The sequence below is a fragment of the Poecilia reticulata genome, chromosome 21, assembly GCF_904066995.2.
Source record: "Poecilia reticulata chromosome 21, P_reticulata-male-v2, whole genome shotgun sequence".
Taxonomy (NCBI): domain Eukaryota; kingdom Metazoa; phylum Chordata; class Actinopteri; order Cyprinodontiformes; family Poeciliidae; genus Poecilia; species Poecilia reticulata.
Genome location: NC_088850.1, coordinates 22,950,600 through 22,970,466, shown reverse-complemented (window position 1 = coordinate 22,970,466; position 19,867 = coordinate 22,950,600). Strand labels below are relative to the sequence as shown.

At 39.1% G+C, this 19,867-nt stretch overlaps 1 protein-coding gene across 2 annotated transcripts in view; it reads right to left on the bottom strand.

Annotated features, from left to right (window-relative positions):
• Positions 1-1,259: 1,259 nt before the first annotated feature.
• Positions 1,260-19,867, bottom strand: part of slc16a10 (solute carrier family 16 member 10) — a 39,184-nt gene continuing 20,576 nt past the window's right edge. Inside the window, exons 1-6 of one of the 2 annotated variants that reach the window (XM_008398542.3) lie at positions 16,196-16,304; positions 15,052-15,196; positions 13,406-13,826; positions 9,047-9,190; positions 8,617-8,845; positions 1,260-5,640 (exon numbers count right to left, since the gene is read on the bottom strand). In XM_008398542.3, the coding sequence (XP_008396764.2) occupies positions 5,411-5,640; positions 8,617-8,845; positions 9,047-9,190; positions 13,406-13,826; positions 15,052-15,196; positions 16,196-16,280 (1,254 nt within the window). In that variant the 5' untranslated portion in view covers positions 16,281-16,304 and the 3' untranslated portion in view covers positions 1,260-5,410. Of the gene's footprint in view, positions 5,641-8,616; positions 8,846-9,046; positions 9,191-13,405; positions 13,827-15,051; positions 15,197-16,195; positions 16,305-19,867 lie in introns of those variants that run through there. The other variant, XM_081602263.1, reaches the window with a different exon arrangement.

The following is a 19,867-nucleotide window of genomic DNA, read 5'->3' as shown; positions in this document are numbered from 1 at the left end:
AAGCTGTGTACAAATTATAAACTCTTCATGGCAAATTATAATACAGTATTGCAACAGTCCCAGATTGATAAATGTGTTTCCAGTTCTTACACTGTGAAATGCAAGAATGAACTAAGAAACTAAAGTAAATATAGAGGAATAAACTGGTATGGCAAGACCTTTCGAGCAATAATTAATATAGAGGACTGTATGGCAAGAATAAACAGACACTATTTCCAGATAAAAGGTAAATTAATATTGTTGAAGTGCCATGGGCAGAAGCGCTACTACACATTATTCAGGTGGATGCGAAAACCTAAATCGGCGCCCCCCCTCCACGAAGGAGCGTAGAAACATACGTTCGCCCCCCCCCCAAGCCCCTCTCCTCCAGACGCCGATACGTTTAGGGCAAAACTCGCTACATTTACCCCGTTATGTGCGCGAGGTGAAGGAGCGTAAGGCGCGCTGAAGTGTACGGGAAAACATAATCGGTGCGCCGATTCAAAACATCTACAATAATGATAGTAACATTGATAGTAAAATAATTGTCAGTGCAAAGTAGCCTACAAATTCTTTGGTGGGGGGCGGTGAGGGACCTGGATTAGGGCTAGGGGGGCGCTGGCCCGAAAAAGGTTGAGAAACACTGATCTACAGAGAACGACATAGTTGATAGTTATCCTATGAGTGTTTGTCTGAGCATTCACCCCAATGATCCATCCATCCATCCATCCATCCATCCATCCATTCACTGTATCTTTAATTTATGTTGTTAGAGTTGCCGTTTTGTGTTAAGGGAGAGGTTGAATGACATTACATAAAAATATAAGAATGCCTTTACTGCATATTTTAAACATATAGTACATATCTGATCAGGCATGTGAGTTGTGTGTTTTAAACGGGAATGCATGTGGTAAAATGTGAACCATTTGGGAAAAGCTCACAGAAACGTGGTTTTCATGTGAATCTTCTTTTCATTCATGTACAAAAAGAAAAAAAAATTATCTGATGTAATTAATCTTAAGTATCATGTTTTCATTCACTGTCAGCAGAATGTCATAATTCACAGAAATAAAGACTTGAAAAATCATTAATCTACATGAAATTAAGTTATGTAATCTGTTTCACTAGTTGGAAAGAGTTAATTAAATAAACACATTTTCAATAATATTCTAATTTACAGAATATGACTGTTTATGATGAAATAGAATGAAGCTCGGAGCCCAGTGTTTTCATGCCATACAAAGTGAGACAGACAGAAATAAAGCAAGAAGTCAAGAAAATAATGAAAATCTCTTTTACTCTGTAAAACACTGATATGTGACTGTGCTTACCACTACAGTTTAACAGTAAAACCCAAGCACAGCACTGTTGGTGTAGATGACTCATGTTTGGATACATTTTGAATTTGTAGTCACAGAACATTAAAAAAATGAATTTAAGACAAAAATATACAAAACTCAGACAAAGACAGTGAAGAACAGCCAATCATGTGTGCAGATATTTTGCATAAGGCCAGTGGTCAGATTCAGGATTAGTAAACAGCAAAATGCCTAAAGCATTGTGGCTGATGAGAGTCCAGCATGACAGGTAGACTTCTAAGAGACAGAAAGCACTTCTAAATAATTTACCTCTTTACAGCAATATGTCTTTTTTAATGGCACATCTTGTGTTTTAAAGCTTTTATGTAAAATCAGCTAAGCAAAATGTGAAAATAAGGTATAAGCAGCATAATAAAAGTTCTAAACTTTGGTGACAAAAAGTTGCAGCATTTAAGGCAGGCAAAAGCTCCATTCAGAAAAGTGTATAGTAAAAAGTCAGTTTTAGTCAAAATATCTCTCTAGTAAACACCCATAAACTTCTCCCACTTCTTGTATTAAATAAAGGTTTCTCTGGCTTTGTGTAGAAAGTGCTTCACAGCTCCGAGCTGTGGAGAGAGTTCGGACTCAGCTCTGTCTTCACTCACTTCCTGCTCCGCTGCGGGGCAGCCATGTTGCTCCAGGAAACTCGACATGGGACCTGGCACTACCAGCAGGTAGGCCTCACAGAGTGGCATGACAGCAGACAAACAGGACAAACGCACTCTCAGATAAACTCACGTCATCACTCTTTGCTCTTCAGCGAACAAGGTAAAGGCTGCAGGTGAATGCTGACTGATTATGGCATTAAATTCCAACAAAAACAAGATACAAATAAATACAAGTCATATTTTTTTCCTATATATTACTGGACCTTATGCAAAGTTACTGATTAACTGGGCCTGGATCTCCTGATGGTCATATAGTTAATGTTTAAGTTCCAGGTCCATTCAAAAGTGAAGGCATTTAAAATGATAAGATACTAGAGGTGAATAAGTAATAGCATTTTTACCAACTCATCATCCAGTTCGACTTTATGGGGTGTAAAATGATTTGATCCTCCATCCAAGCAGGTGATCTGTGGGATGTTTTATCAGCAGCTTTCTGACCTGGACTTTGTGTTTTGTTTTGTATTACATGTAAATTATTGGGATTTTGTGGCAGCAGACCAGCACAAAGCAGTGCGTAATTGCAAGATGGAGAGAAAATGATATGAAGTTTTTAAAATGTTATCACATATAATGCATTATATGTGATAATATGTGATATCACATATAATGCATTATATGTGATAATTCATATATATTAATATATGAATTCTCATTTAGTCTAATCTGGAATTTGCCAAATGAGATACAGCAAACGTTTTGGAAAGTGCAGTGCACCTCACCCTGAATGCACCGCCCCCACAGTGGAACATGGTGGTGGCTGCATAATGCTGTGGGGAGGCTTTTGTGTTGGTCTGACACATGAAATCCCAAGTAAATATGTTGAAGGCCATGTTTGCTGTATGATGCGGAGAAGTTGAAATAGTACTACAACTTTAGTGAGGTGCTTTTGGGTTTTGAACCTTTGCCTAAATCACAGCCAAAAAAACCCAGCAACCAATAATTGGTACATTGTTATTTTAAGGCATATAGAGAAATATGAAGGCAACACTTTAATTCTGAGTCACTATTCAATTCATAACAGTGAAGCAAGATGTAGCATTGTTAAAGGAATAGTTCAACATTTAGGAAGCAAAAAATATCTTAATTGCTCACATTTAACACTGTGAAAATTCCTGAGTTAGTTAAATTCTGGTTATGTAGCATTTGGCAAACAGCCTCCTCCTGTTTCCTGCTTTGTTTACATCTGTTAAAAATGTACTTTAAAAAAAAAATCATAACTTCATTTTAAAACTCTGAAATGCAAACTAAAAGGGACGGTTGGCAATACTCCTGTTTTGGTTTGTGCTGTCAAAACCACCACCATCACCAGTCTGAAATGGAAACAGGAATTTCAAGAGCAGCTTAAATAGAAATGTTTGAGTGTTCTCACAGTTTCAATCACAAATTAACACAAACCTTCAAGATTTCTCAACAAATGTCCCTTTCAGATACTAATGACTCCCATTTGTGCAGCTCCTGCAAACTTTAAGACACAGAAACATGGATTACATCCATGGAATTCCATGGAATTGAAAATAACCCATGGCATGGTTAACTTGTACATCTGGGAAGCCCCAATTCCAATGAAGTTGGGAGGCTTTGTAAAACGTAACAGAATACAACGATTTGAAAATATTTTGCAACCAATATTCACTTGAATTCACAACAAAGATATTTAATGTTCAACAGATTAACTATAGTGTTTTTGCAAATATTTACTTATTTGGAATTTGATTCCTGCAAAAATGTTCCAAAAAGTTTGGACAAGGGGCAGCAAAAGATTAGGAAAATTATGCATGCTCAAAAAATCTTCATTTGGAACATTTCACAGGTGAACAAGTTAGTTTGAAACAAGTGAGAGCTGTGATTGGGAATAAAGGGAGGATCCATAAAAAGACTCAGTCATTCATAAGTATTTCTTGAACAACTATGTGAGCAAATAGTCCAGCAGTTTAGGAACAACATTCCTCAACCTACAATTGCAACAAATTTAGGGATTTCAACATCTACTATCCATAATATCATCAAAAGATTCAGAGAATCTGGAGAAATCTCTGCAAGAAAGCAGCAAGGCCGAAAACCAACATTGAATATCTGTTACCTTTGACCCCTCCTGTTCCACTGCACTAAAAACTGACATAATTTGGTAATTGATATTACCACATGGGCTCAGGAACACTTCAGAACACCATGGTCTGTGTACACAGCTCGTCGCTACATTACAGGTAAAACTCTACCATGCCAAGAAGCTAAAGCAACGTCATGCTTATTTATTTTACATTATATTTAGAATTCCTAATTGCACTTTCTGAACCATTTGAAAGAAGGCTCTTTGCTATTTATTTTTAAATGTTTGACCAAAGTAGTCAACCTGTTTTTTTGTGAGTTTCAGTTTATTTATTATTTATTTTCCTTTGGCTTTTCTACTCCTAATTACACTGATTGAACAAATGAAAGTTGTTTATTTACATGTTGACCAAACTTGTGAAGCAACCGGTGTATGTAAGTGTGCTGTGCTGGTGAAGAGTTATATAAATTTGTAATTCAGTACATTTATGTTTTTTGTATCTGATCTGTGTCGGCTGGTACTAAACCTCAGATGTTTGTATGGGAATTGAAAATAACCCATGACATGGATAACTTGCACATCTGTGAAGGCACCATTGATGCTGAGCGCTATATACGGGTTTTGGAGCAACATGTAGTACCGTCCAAGCTACGTCTTTTTCAGGGACGTCCCTGGTTGTTCCAGATAGACAACACCGAGCCACATTCTGCAGGTGTTACTGCTTCATTCAAACTGTCCCAACTTTTTTGGAATGGGTTTGAACAAATCAAATTCCAAATAAGTGAATATTTGCAAAAAACAACAAAGTTTATCTGTTTGATCAATAAATATCTTGTCTTTGTAGTGAACTCAATTGAATAGAGGTTGAATAGAATTTGTAAATCATTATTTTCTGTTTTTTTTATGTTTTACCCAACTTTACTGAAACTAGGATTGTGGTTAAGCAGGAATCCTTGAAGCTGATTCATCTGTAAAACAAAGCTAAAAGCAAGCTAAATGTAAACATGCTTAATCCTTTAAATGCTTGTTTTGAGCTATATGGCTACAGCTACAGCTATAGCTGCAGGTTAAGCTGCAAGACAAGACTTCTGTGTTTTGGTAAAGACACTGAGGACTGAAAGAGCAGCATTATAGTGAGGTCTACTGTCTGGAAAGAGATCAGGATCATGTCTATCTTGAAATTAGTTCAAACACTTTACCTTTGATATGTTGCATTGCTTTGGAATTCCATCATACTGAAGGCTAAAAAAACCAAACAAAGGAACAGCATTTTAACACTGCCGATCAGCACTGACCCCAGGCTGACCCAATGATTGTCTCTTTCAGTTTGTTTTGGGGGAGGCGGCAGTGGAAAGGCCTTAGAGGACAGAATCTCCTCTTTTGTTTTTTGCATCTTCCTGAGCCTTCTCAAGCTCTATCATCTTCTGGCTGACATCTTGCTCCTTGCTCAGGCCCTCCTTCTTTTGCTTCCTCCTGTTCTTGGCCTCCACCCATGGTATAAGACACAACACGATCCCCCCAATGATCGGGGGGATGCCTGCCAGATAGAAGGCCATGTCGTAGCTGCCCAGTTTGTCCCTCAGGAACCCTGCAAAACAAAACAGGAGGTTACATGGATGGAAAGATGGCAGCAAATTTAGCCTCAGATGGCAAAATGGAAATTGAAATGAAAAGAAAGAAAATTTAACAATCACCCTGGTGTACACATTACCCTTCTTACTTTCTTCTATGCTACAGTTAGTTCCCCACAGAGGAACTTGCTGTGAATGCTCAGGCTAGTTAGAGTGGCCACCGATGACAGTGAAGGGTTAACAGTTTTCCTGTCTATATATATATATATATATATATATATATATATATATATATATATATATATATATATATATATATATATATATATATATATATATATATATATATTAGAGGTGTGCCAATCGATCGGTCACTGATCCTAATCGGCGGATTTTCGTGAAAAGGTGCATGATCGGTGATTGGCGATCATTGACTCTTGTTGCCGATCACACAAACCGATCACCTGCTTCTCATTTCGCAGCCTGTCTGTGCAGCTGGTCTCCTCTTTCCTTCACACAACGTGCAGCAACAAATCCTAAGCTATGTGGAACTATAACGCACTGAGTGAATGGGGACGTTTGAGTGTTGCGGCGGAAAATTGAAGCACGTCAAAATGCATCAACACAACGAAGCTAATACGACATAAAAACAATGCCATACTTGACGGAGTTTGGCTACATCGAGGCTCACTGCAGTAAAAAAGACATATGGAGGATCAGATAGCAGGTAAAGCAGCACACAGCTACAAACACTCACCCGGATTAGTATGATGGTCAGAAAGCTAAACAAATAACCTGCAAAATTATTTATTTAAGTCTTGGAGCTGCGATGTAAGACGCTGGTTCTGCTCTCGCTGTTGAACCACTGCTACGCGCTACAGGTAGTAATATTTCACAGACGGAGCGCCGCTTCTGCTCCACCTGGTAGTGACTCTCACACCAAACCTCTGTTTAAAGCTGCAGCATCTAACCTAAAAAAATACATTTTACATACATATTAAAACTTTCGCTGTCCTAACATGAGACAGATAATCTCTAAAATAATAATCGATCTCCTCCCTGTTCTGCATAATTACTCCGCTCAGTCAGAAACAGCCAATCAGAACTAGCAGTAATCAGCTAGCCGCCATGCTATCAGGAAGTTTTCATTCAATAACTCAGGATTGTTTATTGTAATGGATCCTGTATTTGCCTTTGAATGTTAAGTTTTATACTTACTTTTTTTTGTCAATGTTGAGAGGTTTTATTTTGGCTCTTTGCATTATTTAACCTCTTCAGAGCCTTCATATGTTATCAGTCTGTTAAAGATAGTATTACTGATAGCAGTACAATTTGCACAATGCCTGTTTTGTTTAGTTTTCTTCTTGGAAAAAGTTATTAAAAACAAGTTTTTGTCTAAATTAAGGTGAATTCATGGTTCTTTTTTCCACATAATGTAACCGGTAGTGTTTATGATAAAAAAAAAAAAAAATTAATAATTATGTGATTGGTATCGTTGATTGGCCCTCATGGGTGATCGGTATCAGTATTGGCAGGAAAAAACCTGATCGGCAAATCTTTAATACATATATATATATATTATACAGGCTGCACAGCGGCGCGGTTGCCTTGCAACAAGAAGGTTCTGGGTTCGATTCCTGGCCTGGGGTCTTTCTGCATGGAGTTTGCATGTTCTCCCTGTGCATGTGTGGGTTCTCTCCGGGTACTCCGACTTTCTCCCACGGTTAATTGGTCTCTCTAAATTGTCCCTAGGTGTGAGTGTGTGTGTGCATGGTTGTTTGTCCTGTCTGTCTTTGTTGCCCTGTGACAGACTGGTGACCTGTCCAGGGTGAACCTCGCCTCTCGCCCGGAACATTAGCTGGAGATAGGCACCAGCAATCCTCCCGACCCCACTAGGGATAAGAGTCTACAGAAAATGGATGGATGTACACACACACCACACACACATAGGTCTTTACATACAGTAAGAATCTCATACCGCTCAATAGAATTCCCAAAAATCTAAACTAAGCCTCAAAGGTTAATTCCTTTTAGGAATCCTCACTGACATTCTCATATCTTTTCTTAATAACGGGATTATGAAACGACTTTCAGAACCATTCAGGGTTCTGAACTGAACTGCCAGAGTAATGATGAGAAAATCCAGCTCTGTTCTCTTTGCATGAACCATCAAATCTGGGAGACAGATTGAAAATACAAAAAGAAGAACCTCTTTGTATTGCAGGAGGGAGTGGTGGTTTATAACAGTGTTTTTCAACGCCACCAAGGGGCGCTATAGGGCGGCCTCAGAAAGTTGGAGGGACGATGAGAAAAAAAACATAAGTTACAATGACTAATTCAAGATGGAGATAGAAGATAGAAATTGTCGTTATTGTCCCGGTAATGACGATTCTGGTGTAGAACCCAAGCTCAGAATAAAAAATATAAGTATCTGTGATGCCAAATGGTAATATTTTTCTTCTTTTGTGAAAAACATTTTGATATATTCTGTAGGATTTACTCATAATTTGTGTACAATTCATGTTAACTGGAATGACTGGTGTGGAATTGTTCTTTTTCACTTTGACAACTCCTCAGGACATGATTTGATTTGTATTAAAGGCGCTATTTCAAGAAGGTACCTAAAATGTTATTTGCACTTTATAAACTAGGTTAAAATCATGTCTTTTTGGGGGAAGGTCATGAGGTGGAATAGACACTAGATGGGGGAACAGGCCTAAAAATAAGTGACAAGTATCTCAGTGCTCTATAAGCAGTCTGGTAACTGAGCTGCATTAGATTGCTGCACTAATTCTCTCTGGCTGACAGGGAGAAGCAATCTATTTCCAGAGTGAGGTAAGTCCCAACATAACACAGAAGATGTTAAAAGTGCATTCGCATCAGCAGGGCAACTACTTCAAAGACAAGCAAAAAATCATAAATCACTTTATTTCCGATTTTAGCTTGTCTCTTAAAAAAGCATGCCCTCAATTCATCCTTTCTTTCCATTTTACCTGCAATCGGGGGACCTGCAACCATGGGAATGGACATCAGGCCGAGCAGGAAGCCGATAGCCTGGGAGACATCTTTGGCTCCGACCAGCTCAAAGGCGATGGGCGCCATGATGCAGATGAAGCAGCCGTCAAAAAGCCCCATCAGCAGGCACACGGCGATCAGCCCTCCAAAGATGTTGCACAGCGGGATCATCATGGACATGACGCCGATGATAAAGAACGAAAGGACCTGCAGCAGGAGATCGTTTCACACTTACAAATTCAGGGCAAAAGAATTTTGTATCGCCTAAAACTGGCTGTCTTCAATTCATGATAGCTTATTCTCATAAATCTACATGTTTTTTGAATGTCTTTTTGCTCTTCTTTTCATCATCGTTAAGATCTCACTGCATGATAGTGATCATATGACGCCTTCTCTCTGAGGCCTCACCTGCAAGAACACTTTGTTGGATCCCTTCACAAAGTCCGCCACGCTGCCGAAGATGAACCTGCCCAGGCAGGACGTGATGCCGATGCACAGCAGCAGGATCTCCTTGTTTACGGTTGGCCCAAAGCGCTCCTGCACGTGTTTCATCTGAGCATGACAGGTGGAACAGATGAGAATGACATATTTACATTCAAAAAACTCAATCATAGTCAAAACTTGGGTCTTCAAACTGCGGCCCAGGGGCCATTTGCGACCTATTGACTAATTCTGTGTGGCCCGCCAGAACAGATGGAGATTTTTTTCTTTTCTTTTAAATTAGAGCAAAAATAATACAGATTAAATAAAATTTTCTACTATGGAAAATATTAAGCACTACACAAAGTATTTGTCTTAACAACCCTGCTTTTTGGTTTTCCTTTCATGTCAAAGTAAATAGAACCACATATATTAACTGACTTCTACTTAGAATCAGACTTTAGAGAACTCAAATCTGCCTCTATTGAATTTATTAAACCTTGCTTGATACTGGAGTCATTCTAAAGAGAGAATGACTTGAATCCTGTTCTTATTGCTGAAAACAGTCTGAATGTTTTCTGCTATTTTGTTTTTTCATCTGAGCCCAGAAGAATTTGCAAGCCGGATGTCTTTCTTTGAGTAACATGAGCTTTTTCAAGTTTTGGATCTACAATGATTTAAACTTCCCTCACAAAAAACAAACAAACTCTGACTTATTTAATTAGAATTATTGTTTGCTTATTTTATTGTTGAACAGCAAAAAATAAAAAAATAAAAAATACTGTAATTTCTTTGTATTTTCAGAATTTTTTGGGGCCTTCCCTGCGAGTACTTTGACATGATCAGTTTGACCCACCTGACAAAAATGTGTGCACATTAATGTTTTAAAACGATGCAGAAATAGAATCTTGTAACTTAAGGAGTAAATCAGTGCAGTGTTTATTTTTAAGGTTCCTGCAGCAAGTAAAATACATCACCTCTCCAGTAAACCAGTTCTGCTGGTTTACTGGAGAGGTGATGTATTATAGTGCAGTCAAGTTCTCTCTACTGTTTAAGAGTCAGATAGTGAGCTGCCAGCTACTTCTACCTCCAGGCACGCACCAGCAGTCCAGCTCAAAGAGCCCGTCTGTCTGCAGCCCTTTGCAGGTCTCACATCTGTCTGCAACAACCTCCGGCTCACTTATTGTCTCCATCAACGTACAACAAGATGCTCTGTGTTCACAGCTTTCCAGCTCAGAGACAGCTACATGCTGCAGACCTAACGGGATGCTCAGTGGGGGAGTGTGCGTGTGTGTGTGTGTGTGTGTGTGTGTGTGTGTGTGTGTGTGTGTGTGTGTGTGCGTGTGTGTGTGTGTGTGTGTGTGCGTGCGTGCGTGTGTGTGCGTGTGTGTGTGTGTGTGTGTGCGCGTGTGTGTGCGTGTGTGTGTGTGCGTGTGTGTGTGTGTGTGTGTGCGTGCGTGTGTGTGTGTGTGCGTGTGTGTGTGTGTGTGTGTGTGTGCGTTTGTGTGCGTGTGTGTGTGTGCGTGTGTGTGTGTGTGTGTGTGTATGCATACTTTGCATGCATCAGCAGAGTAACTCATGATACATAAACTATTCTGAGACTGAAGCCCAGAGGGAGGAATCAGACAAAGACAGCAGATGTGTCCGACATTCCAACCGGATGGATGGTTTATTGGTTTCAGTCTTTGCCGTTTTATTCTGAAAGTTTTCTTTCACTGATGTACTTTTCTTCATTCACTGAATAGAATTAGAAATTCCTCTCCTCTCTGTTAATAATTAACCCCCGATGTTCCGAACGCAGCCCTTGGCTCTCAGACTGCAGGTTTAGTGATTTCTAGTTTTTATTTTTAAACTTGAACATGACGCAGATCTTTCATAGTTACAAAAGTTCAGGTAATCATTGATCACTTTCCTCACGTTGCTATTTTCTCCATCTGCTCTCCTATTGTCTGCAGTTTATGTCAAACATGTCCGTTCCACATCATTTACAAGCCGCTTTGCACATTTTGTTTGCTTAATGTCTCCTTCAGCACATTGACCAGTATGCTTATTTATTTGACAGTTATTCATAGTTGTTTGACTTCTTTTTAAAGGTTAAAAATAAGTCTTTTTTCTTCCGTTTCCTTTTTTCTTCTATTTCTTGTTTCAAGTAGGTAAAATAAAGAAACAAATCAATCATTACTCATATTCACCGATATGAAACACTAATATTGTTATACATTTTTCAGCCATATCAGCCGACTTTAGTTCAGCCCTTCAGTACGAAGCAAAGCGTAGAGCAGAGGGCTGGTTTTTACCAGGCTACTAAATAATTAAACTGAATGGAATTTCAAATGGAAATGTATTTGCTCGGCATGCAAGTCACCCATGTTTCAACTTTTGGCCCCTTGTATGTTTGAACTTAACATCCCTGCTCTACCAGCACCAGGAGGTGTTTCACATCACTAGTATTTGCTTTTTTTTTTGCAAAAGTTTATCAAAATTTACCTCAAAAAATTACATAACGGTTTTTACGTCTCAGCTCTCATTCTTTGTTTATGTGACTTGAATTACTCAGTACAGTTAAAAATGTTTTAACTTTTAATGGTTAAAACACTTTTTAACAGTGTTTAAAAAGCCTCATCCGGAGCCGTATTGTAATGCTACCAAACTCTGTGAGGTGTCAGTGACTTCACTGACATTAGGTAGGAGAAGTGGTTAGCATGAACACTATTGGTCATGGACTCAACAGGTCTAGTCTGATGGAAGAGAATCCTGAGCAAAGTCAACATAGAATGAAACAACGATGACACCAAATACTATTAAAAACAGCATGTAGCATTCTGTTATCAAGCTCAGGTGTCTGCTCAAAACCTCGATGGGAATTTATCCTTCCTGATCCCACAATTTAACTGCAGCTTCTGCCAGAACGTCTGTACAGGAAGGTCATGGGAGCAGGAGCTAGCCCACATCTTCAGACACAGGAATAATGCATCAGCTCAGATGCCTTACTGATGTGATCGTTTGTGTTAGGTTTCGCAGGTGACCCTCTACCTTCTTCCTCTCTCAAACTTGTTTTTTTTGTGTGTTTTTGGTTTGTCTCCCAGGCGTACTGCATGAACCTGACACTGTGAGTCATTCCATTAGTCCAGTAAAATCAATTGTGCGACAGAAGGATTAGCTCATTCTTCCCTTTTTACAGACAATCTTCCCTGACACTTAAAGCAACCAGACCCACCCATACATACACTACACACAGATGATGCCTGGCAGCCCTCTCTTTCCTGTAGCTAACAAAGTGCCATGTGACTGGTGGGATTTTCCTTCTCAAGGAGACAAAGAAACTGTGGGTCTTTCTGAGAGTACAGGGGCTGCTGTGGCTACAAGGCCAGCGTTGGTGCTGAGGCCGCAGCTTCACCCCCGTGGCGACCCAGTCTGAGTAGCCGACACTGGAGAAGTGTTGTGAAAACACAGCTGATCTCCTTCGAATAACAAAGTCTTGGTGCCCAAATAAACAGAACCCCCCGCCCTGAGGCTCTCCAGAATGTCCAAGCCCTTCTCCTTCACGGCCCTACTGAGAGTGTGTTTACTTCAAGTCAGCGTGTTTCTTCTTCAAGCAGAGATAAAATAATCACTTACGACTAACAGTAGATCATAGGACTGAGGTAAAAAATACGTTTGACTCCATTCATCAAACAGTCGTCTACTCTTTCAGAACAATTCAAGGCTCTAAACAGACTTCAAATGACAAGACTTGTTGTAAAGGTTTGCATTTCCATTAACCATAAAATTGGACAAATTGAAATTATGAAAATAAATTTGCTTACTGGGAACATGTAAAGTATGATAAAGCTCAACATTTCAGCTAAAAAAAAGTGCATTACAAATGAAGTTATTTTCAGCTCTATGGAAATAGACATATTTCACAAAACTGCAAAGGAAACACTTTTTTCCATATCACACTAGTGACATCATCAATAGACAAATGTTATTACTGGCAAAAATCACAAAGAAGATGACAGGAAGTAGTAGTAGGATGATGGTTTGTTTTTGTTTTTTTCAGACAATATGCAGCTGGGTCCACCAGAGCTCTCACAGCATAACACAGCCTATAAAATGTTGAGTTTGTCATTAAAATGTATTAAATCTTTAGCTCTTCTGTAAAATCACTGTCTATAATTTCTCCAAATCACTGCATACGTAGCTAGTAGCAACCACAAGCATGTTAGGAAAAAGAAGGAAGCATGAATACATGAAGTGATGGAGATACATTTGGCTGAGCTGTTAACTGGTTTGTGTTAACACAATGGCTGCATATGAAAATTTGGGCTGATATCGATGTCAACACTACAAGGCAGCAGAACTTACCAGATGGACATAGGGTACATAATACCCATAAAGAGCAGCAGGTATTCCGAAGGCCCAAATACGGTATCCCACAGACTTCCAGATGTTCTTGTTGAAGAGCCGACTCAGTCGGAATCCTGTTTGGGTCTCGGCGGGTTTGGTTGGCAGCAGGGGCTTGTAAGTAAAGCCTGCTAATATCAGTACAAACATGAGAATGCATAAAACACGCAGAGTGTTTTGCAGGCCCACTTCATCCAGCAGCTTTGACAGAATGAAGGGCAAAGTGACGGTGAAGACGCCGCTGCCGGCCGTCACAATGCCGTTCACCAGGCCCAGGCGCTTCTTAAAGTAGTGACCCAGGATGACCAGGCTGGGCTGGTAGGCAAAGGAGCAGCCGCAGGCGAACACAATGCCATATGTGAAATACATCACATCAAGGCTCCTGTGGGGTAAGACAGACAAAAGACAACTCAAAGGAAAGCAGTATGGGTCAGCCCTGAAGCTGCTGTCTCCCACCTTATCATGGTGTATCTAAAAACATGCCTTGGGTTTGACCTGGTCTTCCCAGTGAGAGTCCACTCTGTCCCGCTTAGTGGAAACTAGGCAATAGTCTGACACTAACAGGATCTCGTTACCAGTTTCTGCTCACCAGTTTTTTTCATGTACGTTGTAGTAGGACATTTTCTAAAGGGTTACTAATCATTATATGCATTCCTTCTCCATAATGAATATGCACCAAATAAAATCAGTTGTATATTGAACAGGACCAAACTGAGCTTTATTTCAGTTTATTTGAATTTTAGATATAATACATGGCTTAGATTAATCCAGATGCTCATTTTGCCAAACACATTAGGTTGAACAGAAATAACACAAAAATGATTCATTTTTCTGATTTTACTGTAATGAGGTGTCAGGATATATCAAGTACTAAACTTCAAATAGATTTTTATTATCCAGATTGGGGTAAAAAGATCAGTGTTCTAGCCTTTGAAAATAACTTGGCACTAGTAGAGTTACCTGCCCTATGCACTGTCCTGTGCAGAAGTTGGCTGCCATCCTACCCATGGTCTTGTGAAAGCCTCTTTAAAAAGTCACCTGATAAGCAGTAATTCAGCAGTTTTATTACTTATTCAGTCCACCCAAAACTGAGAACACTGCAGCTTTGTTGCCTCACGTGCAGATGAGCATGAGTTCTTAGGAAATGATTTACAGGGTTAGTGCAAAGACATCAACCTACAGAAAGGTACATCTAAAAGCAGTGAATTTATTGACCTGGTATAAAATGGAGTAATATTTGGACATTTCCCTGTTTTTGTTCATCCTAACTTCTTCTGTTCACATTAGAAAACCAGCAGAGGCCAGCTAAGAGAACGTTATACAATATTAATTTTACAGAGATGTGTACAACCCGTTAGTACTGGATATGTGACTTTGATTACATATTCAGTTACCTAAAAAAATATTTATACACAACTGTTGCACATTCTACTTGCTAAAATCCCAACGTTTCATGTATTTTAATGAGACCAACACAAAATAATATAGAGCTGTCAGGCAGAATGAAAATTATCATTAAGTTTTCATTCGTAATCTGCCACTCACACCGCAAAATAAAACCCCACATCACCGTCTCAATGTGATGATAAACATCATAACTTCCTTACTTGATGAAGGAGCTGGCCAGGAGGCCGACCAGGCCGACAGCAGCGCCACCTACTGCAGTAATCCTGCAGCCGAAGATGTCTGTGAAGATGCTGACGATGGGGGAGCAGAAGAAGATCATCCCCATGGAGAGGGAACCCACAAATGCTGAAAGAGACACACACGGAGCAAATATGAATAAATCATGTTTCTAAAAGGTGAAAGGCAAAAAATACATGTATAAGTAAGTAAAGTAAAATTATGCTTTTAATTTTTGTATCCTAACAAACACAGAAATCAGAAGGAGCATTCTGATTTTTCATCTTCGATTTCAATGAATGATGAACCTTTAAATTTGTTGCTATTCTTCAGATGTTTTTTGTGTGTGTATTATTAATAAAAGAATCTGCCATAACATTTAGGCTTATGTCATTTTTAAATAAAATACTACAATGTCTGGGTTTTAAAACAAAGCTCAAGTGAGCTGCGAGAGTCCTCAAACCACACGTCCTGTTAGCGTAAGTCTCTTATTGAAGACAATTATGCTATGGCAAATAAAACACCTCCCTATGGTTACCATGGTCATCCACAACACAAAAATTAACCAATTACATGGCAGAAACTCAAGATATTTAGATCTCTGTATGTAGAGAATCCTTTATGGCTGCTCTCTATGGATAACACTGTCCACAGCTTAACTTCTAAACAATTTTTGGATGCTCCATAAGTTGTGTTGTCAACAAATACAATTGAACTACTAATTTGAAGGGGATTTTGTTTTTATTATTTTTGCACAAGTTTTCTTATGCTTAGCTATTTTTTAAAGGTGTGACTATTATGCAAAAACATATTAAAATGGCTTTTTACCTCATTTTGTGATAAATAATGAGGATGTTTTCTTTGTCTTCAAGATACATTGGTATTTGACACACAAATCATGTTTAGTTAAATATGTTGTTTAGTTTTAATTTGACTGGATTGTATTTGAAAAGTAAAAATCATTTTGATTTTTAATTCTTTTTTTCCTGTGCTGCAGGTCAAATACACAAGGAAACTTATTAAAAATTGCTAAATGCTTCCTTTTCATTAACTCCACAAAACGTTTTAAAATTGTAAGAATATCAGCAATGATGTTTTAAGGTGCATATTGAGTCTAGTAAAAATGACCTTTTGGTAGTTTTAGCAGAGCTGGAGCTGCCTCCATCAGAGGAAACAGCTGTACTTTTGCTGCTTGCTTGGTCAGCAGCATCATGTGAGTCTAAAGTTAAACAGCACTCAGCCATTGTGCAGCAGATCCCTCTGTAAAGACACAGGGAACAGACTTAGAGCCCTGCAGAAAGGCAAGTTCTAAACGGCACGAGAAAAAAAATTATTGAAAGAGTTTCAAAATAAAACTCGTTGAATCATTTCAATCAGATTGTATTTCTGAAAATGTACAACTCCCCCAATTTTTAAGTAAATTGAGTTAAGTCAGCAGATGGTGCATTTAGAAAGAAATAACTTTGTGACCATTAAAGTGTTTCCAGTAGTACCACACAGCCTTCCAGCCGAGGATAACATGTCTAATTGTTGTTCTCAGATCTAACCTCAGTCAAATGAAACCTGTGAGAATAAAAAAAAAAGCAGCTGGCGGCGGGGGGGTTTCTCATCCGCTTCATACGTGAGTAACTAGAGAGCACTGAGAGAAACTCCGGGTTCTGAGCTGTTGCCTGCTTGACTGATGTCTTTAATCTGTCTGAATCCTTATCTCACTCCATGCGATTAAACAGCTCCACCTACTCAATGCTGATGGTATGAGGCTTAACAGAAAAACACCCTAACAGGACCGAAGGAAACACGCAAAAACTCAACAGTCAATCACACAGTAGTTTTATGGGTGTTTTTTAGGTTCATTTTAAACAAATAACTGAGAAAAGTTCACATTTTTGCGTAGAGGCCACAAAAATACTTATTGACTGGTTCTAGTCAGGTCGTCCATGTAAAACAATTTAAAGAGATTCACTTCAAAGATTGAAGAGTTAAGTTTTCAATAAGGGTCAAGTTCAAACAAAATTTACATTTTACAGCGTCTATATGAACTTTGTTAAAAGCTCTGAGAGAGAGAGTGATCCAGCTGGATGTGGGGCTTTAGCTGTTCTGGGAATAGAAAGAACAAACTACAACAGTAGCTGGTAGTCGTCTGTAAATCTGAAAATATTTGTAACTGATGACGATGATTTTGTTTACATCTGTAATTTTTTCATGGAGTAAAATACAGCTTCTGACTGGATCAAAACACTCTGTCATTAAGGACATCAATCATGGAAGCATTTTCCATGTCATCATCTCAGCCTTTGTTTCAAAATGATCTGAACCTTCTTATTTGGTGGATGGTTGGGATTGCTGCCAGCCAATGAAGCACACCTAGTGCCTTGCAAAACCCCTTGAATTACTCAACAGTCTGTAAGGTGAACACCAGTCTCAGTGCTGTCTTTAACAGGATTTCCACCTCAACTCTGTTGGATTTAGCTCCTATCAGCTCTGACCTTGTCTCTGCTCAAGAAGTGATGATCTTGCCACCACCATGTTTCATTGTGAGGATGGTGTGTTCAATGTAAAGTTTCTGACACATGCAAGCAAAAAAGTTCCATTTTGGCTACTTCTCATCCAGGCCAACTTGTTTTCTGTCACTTTTTCTTGGATGGATTGTGAAAAACTTTATACAGGGTTGGGTTTAAACAGTTGTGCCATCCTTTGATTGACCTGTCTGTTGTGTTCCTCAGTCTTCGTGATGCTGGTTGTTCTCTAATCAATTCCTCCTGTTTTTCATGATACCACTTTCCCTGAAATCCATGCAAAATAAGCAGATCCCAGCATATTTTTGTGGTGATGCATAATTGAGTTCATTGCGAACTTCAAACACTTTGGCTATAAGAGACTCCCACCTGGGAGCCTTTCTTACATCTACTAAACTATTTCTCAACTTTGCTTGGTGTCTAGTTATTTGCTGCTTTTCAGTTGTACTCAGAACTGGGAAATTCCGACTGGGAAGACGAGACATGTTGATTTTCGAAGATATTCAAGAGTGTGTCTAAAATCAATGTTACATGTAGCACCTTTCATCAATTGGAATGGTTCCTCCCACTTTAGATCTACTTGTATTTACACATTCTGTCGCCCACTGTTCGTGCCGTTGCTTTGTGGATTAGTGTACTCTGTTGATCTGCAGTTAAAAGACCAAGAGATGAAAGCAACTTCCCAGTAGACAGAAGTCCATGTAAAAATACAAATGGGACACTTTTTATTCTGTTTGCATCCCTTGGCATAATACTATTCCCTCTGTGATCTAATAAACTGTCAAAGCCTCCGTAAAGCTTGTCCAGACAACACACAGTCAGAAAAATACCCTGAATTTGATGGAGTTGATTCTGTTTACTTTCATATTTATGGAGAAATCCTCCTTTAAGCTACATAATGTAATAAATGGCTGTGAACATAAAGAGCACAGAATGCCTCAAAGACAACAGGAAATTGCAGCTGTCTTGTGCCGGCCGTCTTGATTTAAACGCATTTACGCTTCAGACCAAAAAGAAATTCAAAAATGTAATATTAGGGTTTGTTTTGCCCCGGCAACATCCATCAGTAGCCACAGGCTCTCCCAATTGGTTGCCACGTGTGGTCTGTCTGCTAAGAGCTTTGTTGGACACTACTGTGCTGTGAACCTGGTCACCCTGAAATGACGAAAGCAGCAGCAGAAACAACCTACCTGGCATACTTCTGCTTATCAGTCTGAAAGAATGGGTTCAAAAACCATGGAGAGGTCACCTGTGTAACTGTTTATCCTATTTTCTGTTTGACAGAGAAATGATATGGATCACACTCTCTCTCACTTCCTTCAATACTCCTGTCCCTCGTTGCGACATCTGTCATAGCGTTTCAACGTGTTTAGGTGACGTAGTCGCAAAGGGTCCATATGGACTTCTGTCTACTGGGACACAAACACCATATGTGGTGTTTGTGTCCATGCATTATGACTCCAGTGTACCCACCTTCAGATGATGTTTCAAATCATCTCAAACCGGTTTCTTGAACATTAAGAATGAGTCAGTTGTGCAATCCACAGACCTCAATCATACAGAGCACCTTGGGATGTGGAGACAAACAGCCTAGATGTACAATCAACAGATCTACAGCAATCTCTGAGGAATGTTTCTGATACAATGTTGGTTCTGTCAAAAAGAATTAAAGCAGCTGTGAAGGAAACCAGCAGTCCAACCCACTACTGTGTACTTAATAAAGCAGCCAAAGATTGTGCGTATTCTTTTGAGTGGGTAATAAACTGGATGTGAGTAAGCAAAAAAATGTCTGACTATTTCAGGGTTATCTTAATGTTTTCATCCAGTCAATTTAATTCACTTATTCAAATTTTCAGTTAGGAAGATTAAGTGAGAACTAAAACTAAGTTTCACCTAATTTAAACTTTTATCTGCTTACTTTAAGCAGTTGGAGATTGCTTTTAGAATGGCTTTAGTAGCTTTAATCAATTGAATTCATATTTAACAAACGAAGTCACTAATATTACTTTTCTATGTACAGAACCAGCTCTAGGTAAATGGAATGAACTTATATAGTGCTTTATCCAATCATTTTTGACCACTCAAAGCGCTTTACACTAGAGTCACATTCACCCACTCACAAACGCTCATACATTTATACACCGATACGCAGCTCGGTAGGCAATTTGGGGCACATCGACATGTGGCAGGAAAAAGCTGGAATCGAACCTACAACCTTCCGATTGCAAGACGACTACCCACACAGCCACAGTTGCCCACAGTAGGTGTCCCCCTTTTGAAGTAA